This window comes from Pinus tabuliformis, chromosome 6 (genome assembly GCF_031772625.1).
Source record: "Pinus tabuliformis cultivar Carrire ecotype Pingquan chromosome 6, CPIR1, whole genome shotgun sequence".
Lineage (NCBI taxonomy): Eukaryota > Viridiplantae > Streptophyta > Pinopsida > Pinales > Pinaceae > Pinus > Pinus tabuliformis.
Window position 1 is genome coordinate 748,292,781 of NC_142292.1, and position 18,534 is coordinate 748,311,314.

At 33.8% G+C, this 18,534-nt stretch overlaps 1 protein-coding gene across 1 annotated transcript in view; it reads left to right on the plus strand.

The window, feature by feature from the left end:
* Positions 1 to 18,199, plus strand: part of LOC149260898 (myb-related protein 315-like) — a 51,380-nt gene extending 33,181 nt beyond the window's left edge. The window contains exons 3-4 of the mRNA XM_089461408.1: positions 17,415 to 17,508; positions 17,559 to 18,199. Of these exons, the coding sequence (XP_089317534.1) occupies positions 17,415 to 17,508; positions 17,559 to 18,199 (735 nt within the window). The remainder of the gene's footprint in view (positions 1 to 17,414; positions 17,509 to 17,558) is intronic.
* The last annotated feature ends 335 nt before the right edge of the window (positions 18,200 to 18,534 follow it).

Sequence of the window (18,534 nt, forward strand, 5' to 3'; positions counted from 1 at the left end):
GTTTCTAGTTTTAGACTTTAGATATTTAGCATATAGAAGGATACATGATATTCAGAGATATATAGCTTTGCTTAACGGTCTTAAACTATTCCAATTTTGGATGACTTATAATGTAGTTAGGTGATCAACAAATCTGGTTTCCCGTCGGGCAGGTTGAGGCCACCTAACAAATTGATTTTATGTATGTAACCTGCCTTTCTAAGAAAATTAATGAAAAAGGTCCTGCCAAGCTTACAAAAAAAACTTTATTTTAAATTATTAGTATTATTATTAATTATTAAAAACATTAATATATAAGTTAAATATATATACATTTGAAAAAACATGGAACAAGATTCTTATACATGGAGATTTAACTCCACTTTAAGATGGAGATGGTTAATCAGTAATTATATTTGCTACAATACTATAGCTTATCAATACCACATGTCCAAAAAAATCATAACTCATTTCATATGATACTTGTTTGAATGATATATTTTTAAATTAATCAATTTAATTAAAAAAAAAAAAAACATTACTACTCTGGTAATAAATTTCAACCTTTGATTTGTGTATACTATTAAGAACAATGTAGAATATTCCATTGAGGTTAAATCTCTACCATCCACTTAATAATTATTAATAATTAAATTAAAATTCTTAAAACTCAATTTCAAAATAAACATGCATATTGGCATAATTATAACTTAATTTCAAATTATTATTATTATCTATAAAAAGGATAAGTATACGAGTTAAACATATGTATATTTTAAAATACATGTAACAATATTATTAACCATGAAGATTCACCCCTACTTTATTATGGAGGTTTTTAATTTGTAAATAACATTTATTACAATATTTTGGGCCAATACCATAGCTTACCAATACCACATGTCCAAAATGACACATGTTAATATGACATTTTCTTTAATTAATAAATTTGAGATAAATGAATTTAAAAAAATCACTAACATAAAAATAAATCTTAATCCTTAATTAGAAATACTACTAAAATATTTCAACATATTTTATAAAAATTAAAAATCTACCATTTATTTTATATTAAAATATAAAAAACTTATTTTAAAATAAATATATCTATAAAAAAAAATTTAAAAATTAACCTTATAAAATAAAAAATAACAACATTAAAAACTAAAAACACAAATAAGATGTTTCTCAGCTTAGAATTAAAAAGAGAAGTGAGTGAAATAAGATGTTTCTCAGCTTAGAATAAAAAAGAGAAGTGAGTGAAGTCTTCAGTGCTCACTTCAATAAGATTCGAACATATTTCGTTTGAAAAAACAATAATTATGAAATCACGAACCCTCTTTATAATAGAACAGATTGCCTAAACTCATAAAGGAGTCATGAAGGCGTTTACAAACAAAATCTGAGTGTGAGTGTGAAGGTATGTAAGCCATACATTATTCGATGAATGATGAGGTAACTATTTTGTGTATATATATTCTTAAGAGGAAATTATTTTTTATATATGTGTTTATATTGATTATTATGTGTATATATATTTTTAAGAGGAATTATTTTTTATATATGTGTTTATATTTTTGAAGGGAATTTATTTTTTTATTTTTATTTTTTTTCAATTTGAGAGCGAGAATAAAGATTAATATAACAATATTTATTGGTAGATAGTCATTACAACAATATTTCTCATCATTATGTCACTAACAAGGAATTGAATCTCGGCGGGGGAGATAACAACCATTCTTCCCAACCACCTAAGATAATCTTAATTCGCCATATATGTGTGTGTGTTGGGGGGCGGGGTGTGGGAGAAGGGCTTAGTCTAAAGTTTTTTAAAAACTTGTGTTTCAGTTGTTTAATCTATAAAATTTGAATGCCCCAAGGTTTTTTCAAGGTGTTGAATCCATTTATGCATTCAAAAAAGTATTTTAAACAACAAAAAATTACATTCTTGCTTGAAATTGTATCGTCATTATGGTGAAGAAGGTTATTTCACCTATAAGTTAGACTATATATATAAATATATATATATATATATATATATATATATATATATATATATATATATATATCTATATATATATATATATATATATATATATATATATATATATATATATATATATATATATAAAAGTTACACACACACAATTAATAAAATTACAAAATTAAACAATTAAAGAACATTATTAATAATTTTGATTATAACAACTAGTTTGTAACCTAATTTTTTTTTTGCTTGGTTAAGTGTTCATTTTCCTCAAATGTAAGGAAATAAATTAATGGCCCAACGCCCAGAGGCATCTGGTAGGAGTGAAATCCTGCCCCCTTACAAACCACCAATGACTGATTCCAGGTGGCATGGTTTTCCTTGAACAACAATGATGGGTCACCCTGCATTCACGAATAACAACTAGTGATATTTGTCCCCACTGTTGATTTGATAGCTAAATTATTATAAGTTTTCCCACAGCAGAAAAAACAACTAACTATGCTTTACATATTTTTAAATACAAGTCCCCAAAAAATAAATTTGACAATCCTCTATATCATTTTAAAAAATCATGTTTGTGAAGATTATTTGAGCTTTAATATTTGTGAGAGTGGGTGAATATGTTCCCAAATAACAAATACTTCTATTGCATTTATTAAAATAAATTATATTATATTTTTTAAGTTTTCCTATTAAGTTATGACGAATAATATTTGTAACTTCATACGCATATGAATCATAAGATAATTGTAATTTCTTAACTTATAACTTCATGCCTATACTAAACATTTTTTTTAAACACAATATCGTGTTATTCATTGTTGAATCAAAGATATTTACAAAGCATCAGTTCATTTAGAAAAAATAGACCTTAGGACTCTATGTCGCATAAGATGCCAACGAAACATCATATGATCCTATCAAGCTACAAAGCCACAACTTTGAGATAAAAAAACTAAAGATCCAACAAAAACTGAAAATGACACAGAAAAGAGCTACCAAAGATTGCAATAGATCAATGGCAAAGAGCCACTCCTTTTACAAAAAAGAATCTAGATACAACTAGAACCCAAAATACACCACAACCATTGTTAAATAAAGCAACTGATAAAGTCTTGCATGAAGCTTATTTCTTGCAAATCATTCTTCTAGAGAAATAAACCCCGACTACATTAGAAGACCCTTCTTTGACAACAAATCCACCTAAAGGTTGAATTCTCTAAAGACATGAAAGAAAGATATAGATTGAAACTCTTTGCACAACTCCTCCACCTTGACCTTCTAATGATGAAGATTCCATACTTAAAGTTTAGACTTCCCAGAAAGCCAATCTACGATGATCCTGGATTGCCCTCAGATCATTAAATTAGAGATAGATAAGGATTTTGCTATTAGTGTTGAATCCCGAGCAACAAAAAGTTATTCTTTCAGATTTGTGCCCAAACCGAAATTCATTCTAGATTTAATGATATGATTTCTACCAAGGATAGTTATAAATCCACCTACACAATTAACCTATTGAGCTGCACCATCGAAGAAAGCAACATGATAGTAAATATTTATTGTTGGGCTGGTAACATTTCGTCTGTGATGATCCTTGAACTTAGAAGGATATTCCCTCCAAACAGAAATAAATTTGGAAGTCGTCAATAACATATTGGGCCCGAAATTTTCAAAGATCGACTTATTTCTCACACCCCAAATTTTCCAGACTATAAAAATCGAAAGAGAGTGGAAATTTCTCTTATTGAAGTACTAGAGATGAAGGTAGTCTGCAAAGGAATTGAACTGTTTTGAAGACTTGATTTTGAGAGCTTCTAATACAGAGATCCACAAACATATTTCCACTTCACACCTAAGGAAGAGATGATCTATATTTTCTTTCTCACTTTTGCAAAGGAAACAAGTGTGTGGGCCTTGAAAACCCGTTTTCTGTAAATTATCCCACATTAGAATTTTGTTCATCGGGACTAGCCACAATTTTTATTTATTTTTTCATAAGAAAACTCCATTTCCATATGGAGGGGTACTACTAAAGGACATCTACTTGGCAGTAGGAATTTTCTATAGCTGAGTACACTAAAGGACATATATGCCTTCAAAGTATTCCCCCCAAGCCCACACAATCCTGTCCTTTTCCCTAGAAAAAACTAATATCATTAAGAGACAAGTTAAGAACAAAACAGTCCCATTCAGAAGCAGGGTCACCATGGAGACTTAGGTCTACAGATGAGATCCAATGGCCCCTGGTGCAATTGAAGGGAAAGGAGCTGAAAGCTTACACCAACAAATATATACCTTTGGAATTAAGAGAGGAAATTAAGGAGTGATATAAGAAATATAATTGAATTCCAACGATAAAGGGATATTTACCGAGACAAATCTGGTATCCATTAATAATATTCCATGATAACCATTTAAAGATCCAAGGAAAGGAGGTCATAAGACTGTTCCATACAACATATCCAAAAACAAAGGAGGTTGAAGGACTATCATTTTTCGGATCCACTCATGAATAGGTTCTAAGGAAGAGATGATCTGTATTTTCTTGCTCACTTTTGCAAAGGAAACAATTGTGTGGGCCTTGAAAACCCCTTTTCTATAAATTATCCCACATTAGAATTTTGTTCATGAGGACTAGCCACAATTTTTATTTATTTTTTCATAAGAAAACTCCATTTCCATATGGAGGGGTACTACTAAAGGACATCCACTTGGCAGTAGGAATTTTCTATAGCTGAGTACACTAAATGGACATATATGCCTTCAAGGTATTCCCCCCAAGCCCACACAATCGTGTCCTTTTCCCTAGAAAAAACTAATATCATTAAGAGACAAGTTAAGAACAAAACAGTCCCATTCAGAAGCAGGGTCACCATGGAGACTTAGGTCTGCAGATGAGATCCAATGGCCTCTGGTGCAATTGAAGGGAAAGGAGCTGAAAGCTTGCACCAACAAATATATACATTTGGAATTAAGAGAGGAAATTAAGGAGTGAGATAAGAAATATAATTGAATTCCAATGATAAAGGGATATTTACCGAGACAAATCTGGTATCAATTACCAATATTCCATGATAACCATTTAAGGATCCAAGGAAAGGAGGCCATAAGACTTTTCCATACAACATATCCAAAAAAAAAGGAGGTTGAAGGACTATCGTTTTTCGGATCCACTCATGAATAGGTCTATTTTTCATGTAATTATCTTTTATGATGGAGCTCCATAAACCACTACCTTCGAGAACTCCCCATAGGCTCTTGGATGTAAGGGTTTTCCCAAACCAAAATAGGCTTTTGAGTCCCCAACCCCCCAAGTCTTTTGGCTTCGTAATAGTTTCCCAACCTGTGAGATGGATTTTGACTTTCTCTGCCCTACCTGACCACAAGAACTGAAACATTATTTGTCTGATTATATTGATTAAAAAAGAAATAATTTTTATCAGACTCGTCCATAAAACTCAGATATTCTCTAGTACTGATTTAACAAACACTAAAAGTCCTCCTAGAGAAAGCCACTTATAGCACCAACAATCGATTTTTTTTCAGCCTTCTTAACAAGCCATGATCGATCTTACTATAGTTATTGGGTTTAAGCCAAAATCCGAGGTATTTAAAACCTGAGTCCAAGTTTTCCTTCTTACAATGACAAATATTCAAAATGCTTGCCATGATCGAATCCTCAATCTCATGAGAAAGGAAGAATTGTTTTTCAAGGCTCACCTCCATCCCTTACGACAAACAAAAAATAGAGATAATTATCTTGTAGACAGTCCATTTATTCAAGGAGCAATCCCCAAAAATCAACACACATCAACAAAAAGTAAATGGGAAACAATTATTCTTGTTGAGACCTTCATACCTTCTAAACTTCCCTCCATTCTCTCCTTCAAAATAATTCTGTTGAGCCCTTCAATAACCAGAAGGAAGAGAAGAGAGGATAAAGTGCAACCCTAATGAAGCCCTATGGAACAAGGATAAAAAGAAGTTGGAGAGCCATTAATTAAAACTACAAAGGAGGTTGAAGAAATGCAAGCCATTATCCATTTGGTGACAGAAGTATCCAGGCCAATTTGGATTAATAACATCTTGAGGAAGTCGCAGTTAACTTTGTCATATGCTTTCTTAAGGTTTGATTTGAAAATGAGAGATTTTATCCTCTTATTCTTGATGGAATGAAGGCATTCTTGCGTTATTCCAATTGCTTCGTAGATTTGACGATTAACAGAAAACCAAATTGTTCCTTGGATATTACAGAAGCCATCTTTTACTTGAGATGATTAGTTATAGTTTTAGAAATAAATTTCAATACAAAATTACACAAAGAAATTGGGCGAAACTTTTCAAAAGAGATAAGTTTAGAGGACTTAGGGATTAAGGCTAGGAAGGAAGCATTAATGGAATTACTAACTCTAGCTTTGACTCTAGAATCCTCAACTACTTTCAGGAGATCGTTGCCTAGAAGGTCAAAAAAATGGTTGAAGAATGCAACAGACCAACCATCGTGACCATGGCTCCTATCTTTAGCACAAGACTTTAGTACTCCTTCCAATTCTTCGAATTATAGAGGTCAACCAATAGAAACCGCCTTCTCATAAAAAAAAGCGAGGAAAAATATTAATCACTTAGAGTTGTTCCATCACATTATTAGCTCGAGGTTGCTTCAAGAGTTAAGAAAAATGAGAGGCTACAAATGCATTAGACCATCTGGATCAGCAATAGTCAAACTGTTAGAGCCTTTCAATTCCCAAATGGAGTCACTGACTTTCCTAAAAGAGGCATATTTGTGAAAAAAACTTTGTGTTGCCATCCCCTTTGGAAATCTAGTCGACCCTAATTTTAATTCTCCATTCTTCTTCTTTTAGCTTTAATATGTGCAACTTCCTTGACTGCAGATTGTGTAGGTGATCTTTGATTTCCAAGGAGAAATTACCTTTGAATAAAGATCTATTAAGGAGATCTATTTCATGTTCCACCATATCCAGCTCAAGGCTTGATTCATTTTCTTCCTTTCCCAGCTAACAACCAATTTCTTCAACTTATTTAACTTATAGGAAAATTAATCCATATCTGAGTCAAAATGTGACACCTCCATAAAAATCCAAAAGTATCTTAACATCTTGTTTAAATACTGATCATTAAGCCGCATTTGATTAAACTTAAAAGGACGAGGTTTAAATAAATGATGAGCCTTAATCTCCAAAAAAATAAGGAAGTGGTTTGAGATACTATCAACGCTAATATAGGATCTGTATCTGCCAAAACAAGGAATATGGCTCTTAAAAAACAAGAAACGATCCAACCTTTTTACAATCCCATCACTACTAATTCTTTCATTTTTCCAGGTAGGGGCCAAAGGAATTAGCCTAACATCGATAAGCCTCACTGCTTGAAAGAGAGAATTGAAATACATTGCAAGGGGATCCAACCTAACTTTGATTCCCTAAACTTCATTTGTAGAGAGGGTTTAAATACTATGCCATAATAAGCTTATTATTACTTAATAGACCACTAATATGAAAAGTATCCCAAAAAACCCTCCTTTCAGAATAAGGAACATAACAATTTACCACTGTCACTGATCTAGAAATTCCCCTGAGCTTACCTTGTAGAATGATTCCGACTTTGGAATTAAAGGCCAAGAAATAGGCAATGGTAGGCTCCGAGACCACAACAAGACCACTAGAATATCCATCTATGTTTAATTCGCAAACACACCAGCCTAGACAAAATTTGGAGAAAAATTCCTGAGATTTAGGACGTGAAGCCCTTGTTTCTTGAAAAAGAATGACCGAAGGACGGTGAGACTCTATAAATCTCCTTAGAGATAGGGATTTATGGTTCCCCCCAAGCCCCCTAATGTTTAGAGATAATATTTTCGTTCTCGGATGTCTTTCATGAGCGACAATGCTCCAAGGGACCAGGAGGGGGGGTTACTATGTCCACCACAAGAGGGAACTTCCATGGCAAATTTTTTTTTTGTTGTCCTTTCTTCTTCTTGTGAATAATGATGAAGGCTTTAGAAAGAAATGAGAATTATGACATTGGGGGAGGGGAAGAGGATGCATTATGGATCGGTAAAAGAACAGGGTTAAGAATATCATAGGATGAAGAAAGGGATGGGACAATAAGTTTAGAGCAAAGGGAACATGGAATAGAAAGGTTGGGGGGGGGGGGGCAGCGAGTTGAGCGGAAGCTTGGAACGAGATAGCAGAGATGAGAGAGGAGTAAGATGGAATTTGAGGGGGAAAAGGGCTCAAATTCAAGGAACTAGAAGGAAAATATTAGCATCTAGGGATGGAAGTATGAGTGGAATTATTATTAAGGGGATATGAGCGAGGATAATGAAAATGTGGAAGGGAATATATTTCAACATTCAAAAGCTACCGAGAGAGGGTCGAAGACCCAGGTGCAAACATAGGGTCGAACTGATAGCCAAAAAAGCCAACAAAGTTAAAGGAGGATTATTATTAACAATGTTAAGCCCTAAAACCTATAAAATGTTTTATGAACTTTGACCCTTGATATAGAATTAGAATAGTTAGACACATAGGTCTAATTTAACTCATCCAACAACATAGCCATGTCTTCGAGAGAGAGAGGAAATCATATAATTATGAAAGGGAGCTACCTGGGTAGAGAAGGCGAATGAGGAGAGAAGGTCGGGGTAGCTTGATGATGCATTCCCATCCTGGATGAGCCCTGTGGGTTTAGAGGGATCAAATGTTGATTTCAGTTGCCCAAAATTTGATCCTTGCGACTTTGAGTTGGAAGAAATATGACAATTTGTATTAGTGTGACTAAACGACCCAAAAGAAACGACTATAGAACTAGAAGGAACCACAAAACCAGATCGAACAAGAAGAAATTCTGACATGTCTTGGAATGCTCTATGTAGAAGAACAAAACCATTTCCTCGACATGACCGCCTATAATCGTTGCTTAGGTGGCCAATTTGGTGGCAACCAAGGCACCTAAAAGAAGTTTTCCAATATTCCAAAGGCTGAATATAAGTCTTATTTCCAAAATAAATTAGCAATTCCCTTGGGAATTTGGCCTCCAAATCTAATTTTACCAAAATCCAAGCAACACGTTTATTGAACTCCACTAAGGACTTGTTATCAAAATAGATGAACTTTCCGAGAGCATTAGCTATACTAACAAAAATATTCCACGTCCAAAGCTCGAGTGGAAACTTGATCCAAAAGTACTTGAGGCGAGGTTTCTCGCTAACAGGGTTAAAATTGACCTGCCATCTTTGAGTCCCGAGAAACCCTTTTCCAAAAACCCACGATTTGGACCAAATTTTGATTAACTATTCCTCTCGCAGAAAATGGAAAGCAAGCCAATCATTTTCCAAAAGACTGATTTTCAGGAAGTACCCAATAATGGGTTTCCAAGCTGACTGAACCCATGCCTGAATGCTTTCCCTGGAAAAGGAGATGTAGAACATTCTCCCTACCAAAGTCTTGTGCACTAAGCTTGAGATTTTGTTTAGGTTAACATCAACTCCCAGAGTTAGAGAAGGCTTAACCTCACCTACCTTCAGAGCTTTCTGACTCCAACGCTCTCTAGATTCTTGTCTCCGCAACCTTGAATGAACGCGTTTGGTGTCTGAGATAGGAGGGTTTCTTTAGGTAGGGGAATGGACTACGTATGACAGAGACTAGGCTAAAACTTGCTAAGAAGGTTCTTGGATAAAGATAAGCCCCCTACAAACTTCCACTGAACTATTATTCGATTCCTTCAGACCAGAGAGGCGATTATGAGTTTTTGTATCAAAGGGATGCTAAAACCACCTATCACGATCCTCTCAGATACACTAGACAAGGGACCATTTATCGGAGGGGTGGACTGAGGAAGCAACAAATGGTATTGTGTTGGGGAGGGGACACAGAGGAATGGGGAGAGGGAGACGATGAGAAGCGAGAAAAATTCTTACGGAATTTGAAAGGCTAGTGAAATATGGGAACAACATCATCGGGTTCCCAAAGACCCCATAGTCTAAACTTTTCAGTGTGTCTGACATTCCTACAGACTGCAGAACCATTGATGGATGGACAGATCCCTAGAATTCCACCACGGAACTGACGAATCCAAAAACACCAACAATGAATCAAGTAAAACAAATAAGAAAAGGAAATTCCAAAACAACTCACGATCATCGGAGAATGAGAAAAGAACATGAGAAACATATTTTGACTCTGTTACAATGGAAGCAAAGGCGACCCTACCTTGCACACAGTTCGAAATCTCACGTAGGATAAAAACAAAGGGGTTTGATTGACAATATTCTAAGAGCCACATGGTCTGAACAAGAACCTATAGTCATCCGTGAAGTCAAAGAACAACATTGCTATGGTTTTGCTATTGTTAGGATTTCACAATCAATTACTTTAACTTATAACTTCGGGTCTATGCTAAACCACAAATCCCAAGATAATTATACTTCCTAAGAGACTGAAAAAATTATAAAGGTGTGTATCAATATTACAAATATGTATAAAAGTACCCATTTCACATCATCATATCATAAGATAATGAAAGTGCCTCCAAGCTAACATAAGAAATAAATTATAGTGACCAAACTAACGAACATTTATCTAAATATACACACTTTTCTTACATCACTCATTATTAATATTATTTTAATTCATCGAAATGGTTGACATGCAATAAACATAAGATTAAAGAATCACGGTGAAGTCACACATAGAATAAACAAGTTTTAGAAATGTAACATACTAAAAAGGATAAATATTTTGGATTTTAAACATTAGACCTAGGCAAAATGAGCCTATATAAGCATGCTTGTAAATAGGAGGTTCTTCTTCTGAGTAATAAAAAGCGATATAGTTTTTTTTTTCTATGAAATCATAGAGTAGACATTCAAATTTGTGCCATATTGTCGAAGTTATAAAATATTTGGAGCAAAATTTATTAACTATATTGAGGATAAATGAGACTAGTCAAAATAGAAGGAAAACAAATTTTATCCAATTACTAGAGAGCTAGCATAGTTATTTGTAACATGATGAACATAAATCTTGCCAAGAAAATAGAACTCCATTTGTGTTTCTTATATCAAAAGCCTTCTTGGTTAGGTTAAGGAACAACTTTATATATTCCACCCAAGTAAATAAGTGAAGTGTAAATAAATATTACAACTAAGAACCAACTACTCTCTCGAAATTCCATCACAATGGAATGAGCAACACCTTATATCTGGTATGTTTGTTTAGCTTTAGCCATGCATAGTCACTTCTAAATTTTAGCTCAATGGGAACAAGACATCTATGTTTTTTATAGTCAATATATATTTGAAACAACTCTACAAAGGTCTTATTGTCAACTTTTCTAGAACTGGATCAATGACGTTAACGTCTTTATTATAATGACCCATAAACAATTTATTCCCTATCTTAGATTGACAAAAAACAAAGTTGTTTGGCCAAAATATTTGTTTACAAAAGGACCTTCCCTCACATTGTCCATGGTCCCAAGTTTTGGATCCATTAGAATGAATCTTGATTTTTTTTTTCTATAATTGGCCACATTGTAGTACATGTTGACTCTCACTAGTTGAAGATTCGAGGTAATTTGTCGATTCAAGTGGGGTTGATCCCATGCTCTTTACACATGACCTCCCATAACCTTGCACCAATTTGATTCCCACATTCTTCTCCTTGAATAAGTAGGGTATGGCACATCTTTGATTCAAAGCTCTGAAACATAATAAATAAATGATAGAAATGGACTCAAACCTAAATGAGAATGGAGCGGGATTTATAATAGGTGACATGAAAAATCAACGAGAAGGTAAGGGTTATGGAAGCTTAAACAATGTTCAAATTATCACCAAAATAGAGCCAAGTGGCTTTGAGATCATAAACGATCCAATGTCTTATTACAACATTTTTATTTTTATTGAATGAACTAATAACCCCTTAGAAAATAATTCAACTTCAAATTACAAATAAATAATGGGCACCACAAAAAAAACATTGATTTCTAGGGGATTCATAGAAGCTTCTCTATAACATCATACAATATTTCAAAAAAAAAAAGTGCATAGTTATTTTAAAACCCAACCACTCCCAATGAAATAATTTAAAGTGTAACGGAGACATAATACATAAACATGTAATATCATGATTTGTTAAATTCAAGATTGCACACAATATTGTAATATAAATTTGTAAAAAATGAGATTGCTGACCTACGGCCTACTCTAAACCCATGGTTCCATACTTTAACACAATATTGACATTATTAGTTGTGTCGTGTTTTATTTAAAAGGCCCCCAAATTACTACATCCCATATGTAAACCCGATGCGTGCTATAGTAGTATAAATAATTTAGCAAAAATAATTAGAAAACAATAAAAAAAAATTGTCTTTCAATTGAAAATTACCATGGTTGATTAAGCAATAACAATGCAAAGCCCTTACAACTAGGGATCCCTACCATGCTGGAATAAACCTTCATAAAAAATAAAGATGGATAAAGCATTAGAAATTCAAGTTACAACTAGCAATTCCTAACAATGGTGATGCTTTTAAGGAAAGCTTATATTTGATATTTTTGCAAATGATGTAAAGACATTCCCTACACACTTGTATATCAATATTTTGCAACATTTCTTTACATAAGTCTCATCATAATGATGTGGTATTAACAATATCTATAAATAACTAAGATGAGATGAATTTTAATTTAAACAATCTAGATCCATCTTAACCTCGAATCTATCGAGCACCAAGAGAGATCAAATCTCTTTTCACTTTAAAAAAGGGTTTGTATCTTAAGATATTTGATCCCTCTCGGTGCTTGATAGATCCAGGGTTAAGATGGATCTAGGTTGGTTTAATTATTAATTATAGTTATAAATATAACTATAATTATTAATTTATGTTTATTATTTTATTTATATTAATTTCATATTTTTATTTATTTATTTTGACTTGGTCAAAATGTTGAGCATTACAACATCTCTACTATAGTGGGATCAAATGTTTACATAGGAGTTAAGTTTATTTATGAACTTCAAATATAAATATTTTTTTTTTAATAAAAAGTGGATCAAATGTTTACATAGGAGTTAAGTTTACTTATAAACCTCAAATATAAAGATTTTTTAAATAAAAAGTGGATCCGGGGAGAGGAAATCTTGGATAAAATATAATAGTATTATATTTTACCCAATATTTATTACTACTCTCACCCAGTAAAACAGAGAGAATTGCCAATTAAAATGTAATATTATTACAAATTACCTAATATTTCCCATCATCCCCCAACCTAAATATTACATTTTACTCAATATTTTCTTTGAGGTTAAAAGTGGACTAATTGATGGGAAATATTGGGTAAAATATAATATTACAGTATGTCAATATTTCTAGCAAGCTAGTAAAAAGTGGATGAAGGTAGACATAAATATTAGATAAAAAAAATGTAATAATTACATTTTACTTAATATTTCTCCCACCTTTTCCCCTCAACCCAACTCACTTTCATAGTAATAAGCTTATTCACTTCTAAACTTACCATTCTAGACCTATTAGAGCTCTATTTCTATAGCACAAATTTATACATAAATTAAGAGAATATATTACATATATTATTAAAGCAATTATTAGAATGAAGAAGCAACTATTGTTCTTTACTTTGTGCAATCCTATTTAACCTTACACATGTTAAAAGCACCTTCCTAAATCACCCAATAGCTTCTAGGAAGCTCTAAAGCCTCTACTCATATCCATTCAACTATAGAAACATAACATACAAAAAGGCATAGGGCCACTGAACAAATCCATACAAATGCCAAGTGTGAACATATCCATAAAAACGTTTTATCTTTACAAACTACATAGATTCAACCCCATCATTTTTTGTAGTTATTATATATCAAAATATCACATCAAACAAAAATAGATCTAAGCTAGTTTAATTTCCCCTTAAATAGATTATATTCCACATAAATTCCATAGGTCAATAAAATATAAATAAAATAAAATAAATTATTGTAAAAGTACAATAAAATATAAATATAAATGAGATTTATATCCACTCATGGGATACCTTTAAAGGTAAAGATGCTACACATATATTATTAGAGTATCTGCTTTTGGTTTACAAAAGAAATTAGTATCTGCTTTTAGTTTACAAAAGAAATTAAAGCATCTTTGCGTTTATTTTTTTTTTTGTTTATGGCGCCACCATTATTATTATTCTTAAATGTGCATATACATTACCTCAAAAAACTCGGCCTGGAGTATGCCGTAAAACTGCTTCTGCTTGGCTAAGAGCTCGTCTTCCTCGGACGTAAGGAAACAGGTTAACGGCCCAAGACCCAGAGGCATCTGCTTGGCTAAGAGCTCGTCTTCCTCGGACGTAAGGAAACAGGTTAACGGCCCAAGACCCAGAGGCATCTGGCAGGAGTGAAAGCCTGCTCCCTTACAGACCACCAGCGGGTTATTACAGGTGGCGTGGTTTTCCTTGATAACAGTGATGAGTCAAACCGACATTCGCGGATAGCAGCTAGAGATGGCTGTCCTCACTGTTGGTTTGACACCTGAGTTTGATAGGTTTTGCCACCTTCGGAAAAAAAAAAAAAAATTACCTCAAAAAACAATTTACATGAAATTTTAAGATTTTCAAAAATAGTCATTAAACCAACAACGGTTGTGAGTTTGAACTAAATAAATATTTCAATTGCTGTGAGTTTGAACTAAATAAATATTTCAATTATTCCCATGGCATGTGAACGGTTATTCAAAAGCCATTTTTTCTAAAGTGGTTTTAGAAAATTCCTTAGCGCGTGGCCTAGATTTAAAATCATAATAACATTTATTTATTATGTAATTCAAGTTTACTATTCCTCTTATTGCATTTAACCTTCGAGGAGTCCTTAATAGAGATTGAAAATATGTCTCTTACTTTGCTTTCCTTGAATAAGGAAAGTTGTATAATGATTATTATTTCCCTTATTGCCTTCAACCTTTAAAGAGTGCTCTGTTGAGATTGAGAATATCTTTCTAGCTTTGTTTGTACCTTTGAAGAGTGCTTAGTTGAGATTGAAAATATCTTTCCAGCTTTGTTTGTTCGGTGAATGAGTAAAGTGGTAAAATATTTTGTAAGGTTAATTGTTATATTATATTGTAATATTTTTTTTGGGTGGAAAGAGGATATTAGGATTTAAATTTAATTTTAAATTATGTATGTTAAATAAGTTATATTAGCAATTGTATCGAGAGGTATAAAGGAATGTCGAAGGAATAAAAGAGCCATTTATTTTTTATTCGTTTTTTCTGTTGGCTCTGCTGAAACATTGAACTAGTGGCAAGCGAAGGGCCACCCTTGACACGAAAATAAGATTGTATACTAGGATTAAGGTTGGGTAGAGTCCATGAACGACTCAATAACATGAATGAAATCGCTTGTCCTCAGTAACTTATGGGCGTCAAGGGGAGAGGGGTTGATATCTCTCAATGATATTTCTAAAAGCAGAAAGACAAGCTTATAAATTTAATGACTCTCCATCAAAAAAGAATTATGAAGATGGTCACTGCTTCCAGTTAAGTCTAACTCCAATTTAATGACTCTCCATCAAAAAAGAATTATGAAGATGGTCACTGCTTCCAGTTAAGTCTAACTCCAACAAAAATAGCCTTGACCAGAAAAATAAAAACATATAATAAACTACCACAAAAAACACCAAAAAATAACATTCAACATGAATGTAGAAACATCCGGTCTAATACCTGTTTGAGAAACCTCTCTATCATACCTGTTTGAGAAACCTCTCTATCATATTTCAGAAAGCCGTTATTCGTCTCTTTTTATTTATGTTTTTAATATTTTTTAAAAGTAATATATTAGTAATAGAAAAAAAAGGAATAAGAAGTGAACGATAAGAGACATGAAGCCAACCAGAAAAGACAGATATGCAAATATTGGATTACAAAATCCATAAAAAAAATATAAATTTGAAGTGGCATCAAAACCAATCTCCATATGGATGGGCTCTGGGGAACAACAAATATGCAGGAATAGAAGATTTAAACAAATACATAATAACTAAATACATGCCACTGGTAATATTACGCCCGACTTAATGAAGTGAGGTTAAGACCATCAAATACTTAACGGATAGGTGTATTCTTTAACAGAAAAAACCCTAAACCATTATTCTGGTCAGATCCTGAAAACATCGGCTCCAAAAACCCCTGGGGCAGTAGCTACAAAAGATTACTCCATGCTATCAATGTGCACTCTCCAGACCCGCCCATTTTAAGTACAAAAACAGAAATAATTGAGACAAATTTCATACTCCATTTATTAAATCATTAATAAACTTGATCGGTTAAGCAACGAATAGAAAAAGAAGAAGAAATTATTTTAACGTTCACGAGGCTAAAGATAACCTATAGGACAGATTGCTTTTTCATCTGCTTGATGTATTCGGCCCTTTTTTTGTGAAGCTTCACAATAAATGCTCCCGTCTTCTCGACAAACCCCTCGTTAAATAGATTATCCCAAGAGCTAGCTGCCAGCGTATCTGCATAACTTTCCCTGTTGTCTTTGAAGGCCTCACATTCTAAAATGAAATGTTTTTCTGTTTCCACTTTTTCGGAAGAACAAAAAATGCATACCCTTTCCTCCCACACTTCCTTTGGCCTTTTCCAGCGCCCTATTTCACAACGGAGTTGATGAGAATTAGTCCTTAACTGAGCAATAAGAATTTTGGCTCTCTAAGAGATATTGGCCTCTATGTATGCTTTTGGTTGATGATTATGAGTGGAATTAAACACTTCAATATAGTAATTTTTCTTTCTTCCTAGCTCCTTCTCCCAAGTACGTTTGTGGAACTTTTCCATAACAAAAGCTTTTATCTCTTTGCTGTTTATGGGGCACGCGTTCAAGCAAATATCCCATTTACTAAACCATTTGTTATTTTGTTGCATCCAAGTTTTTTTGCTCTTGCACAATCTATCATTAAAGACAACCTTAGGCCATCTACCCTCTTCCATTTGCTCAATTTTTTTTAAATAACTTATGACTCGCACCATAGCAATTGCTTCAATAGGAGCAGCCCCTGTTTCACTTAACAAGATATCATAAGGCACTGCACTTTTAATCTTAAATTTGTTTGTAATCAAACGCTTCTGAATTTTCTCAATTTGTCTCCACTGCATGTCGGAAGTACTGCTAGCCCACAGTTCACAACCATATAGAATCACTGGAATCACTAGAAGCCCAAAAAGAGTTTGAGTGGTCTTCCAGTCCCATAACTCTGCCTCTCTACACCTATTTTGAAAAGCATAAAATGCTTTCCAACCCCCTAAAGTTCTTTTCTTTCTACAACCATTCCAGCTTAGATTTTTGTTGAAGTCAACTCCGAGGTATTTATATTCCTCGAAAGAGAATCTCATGTTTCAGGCATTGATAGACAAGAAGCTCGTTGATTTCATTCTCAACAATGGCCACTGCTGTTGGAACATCGTTCCAAAGCTTGCTGGTCTGTTGAGATGCGGTAAGAGCTGCTGGCTCAGATGGACAAATTATCTTCGTCCTGATTTGAAGCGGGGAGAGTTATCAGATATGGAGGAGCAGCTTATTATGGAGCTCCACAACAAACATGGGCAAAGATAACAGGGTATTTGTCGGGTCACACTGATAACGAGATAAAGAATCACTGGAACACCCACATCAAGAAGAAGCTGAGGCACATGGGAACAGACCCTGTGACCCATCAGGCCATCGCCGACAGCTCGTCATCCGCTCAACAGAACAAGCTTCCAGCAGAAAATAACGAAGGCAAGGGCATTGTGGAACCCGAGCGAGTCGCTGAGGCAGCACAGAGTTTCGAACCTGGTCAGATTTGTTCGAAAGAAGAAGTGTTATTGGCATCGACGAATCAGGTAGAGCCGAACGAGAAAATCATTGACAACTCTAATCGACAAATTCTTTTTGACTTTGGCGTCCATGGGCCCTCGATGTTTGTAGAAGATGTCAGGGGTTCGAATCCCGGATCTTCTAGTGACGACAGAGAAAAGGCGTTCATCGAATATTTGCGACCTGCAATTGGCGCTGAGAATACTACCCTATTCCATCACGAGGAAGGTGTACCTTCAGTATTGCAGGGAGATGATAACCTAATGTGGGAGTTGGGTTGTTTTGCCAAAAACAAATCTCAGTTCTTTGGAGGCTTTGGAGTCTTGTAATGTTGTGTTGAAAATTAAGCTCATTCATTAGCTGTGGTTAACAGTATTTGCACATCCAAAGCCTGCAGTGAAAAACGCCTTCGACGTAACAAGTTTTGGAAGTAATGAAGGCAATAAAGATGTCCTTGCATATTTATTATACAACTTCCTTTTTTAAGAGTTATGATCAATCTCAAACCCAACACACTTATGGTATTAAAAATATTCAAAGTTAAATTAGTGTATAGCATATATATGATTATATTGCTCAACAAGGTGGCACACACAAAATACCAACAATCATAATGGATCATATTTTATGCCTCAATCCCTTGCCCTTCCTCTAAATCTCCATA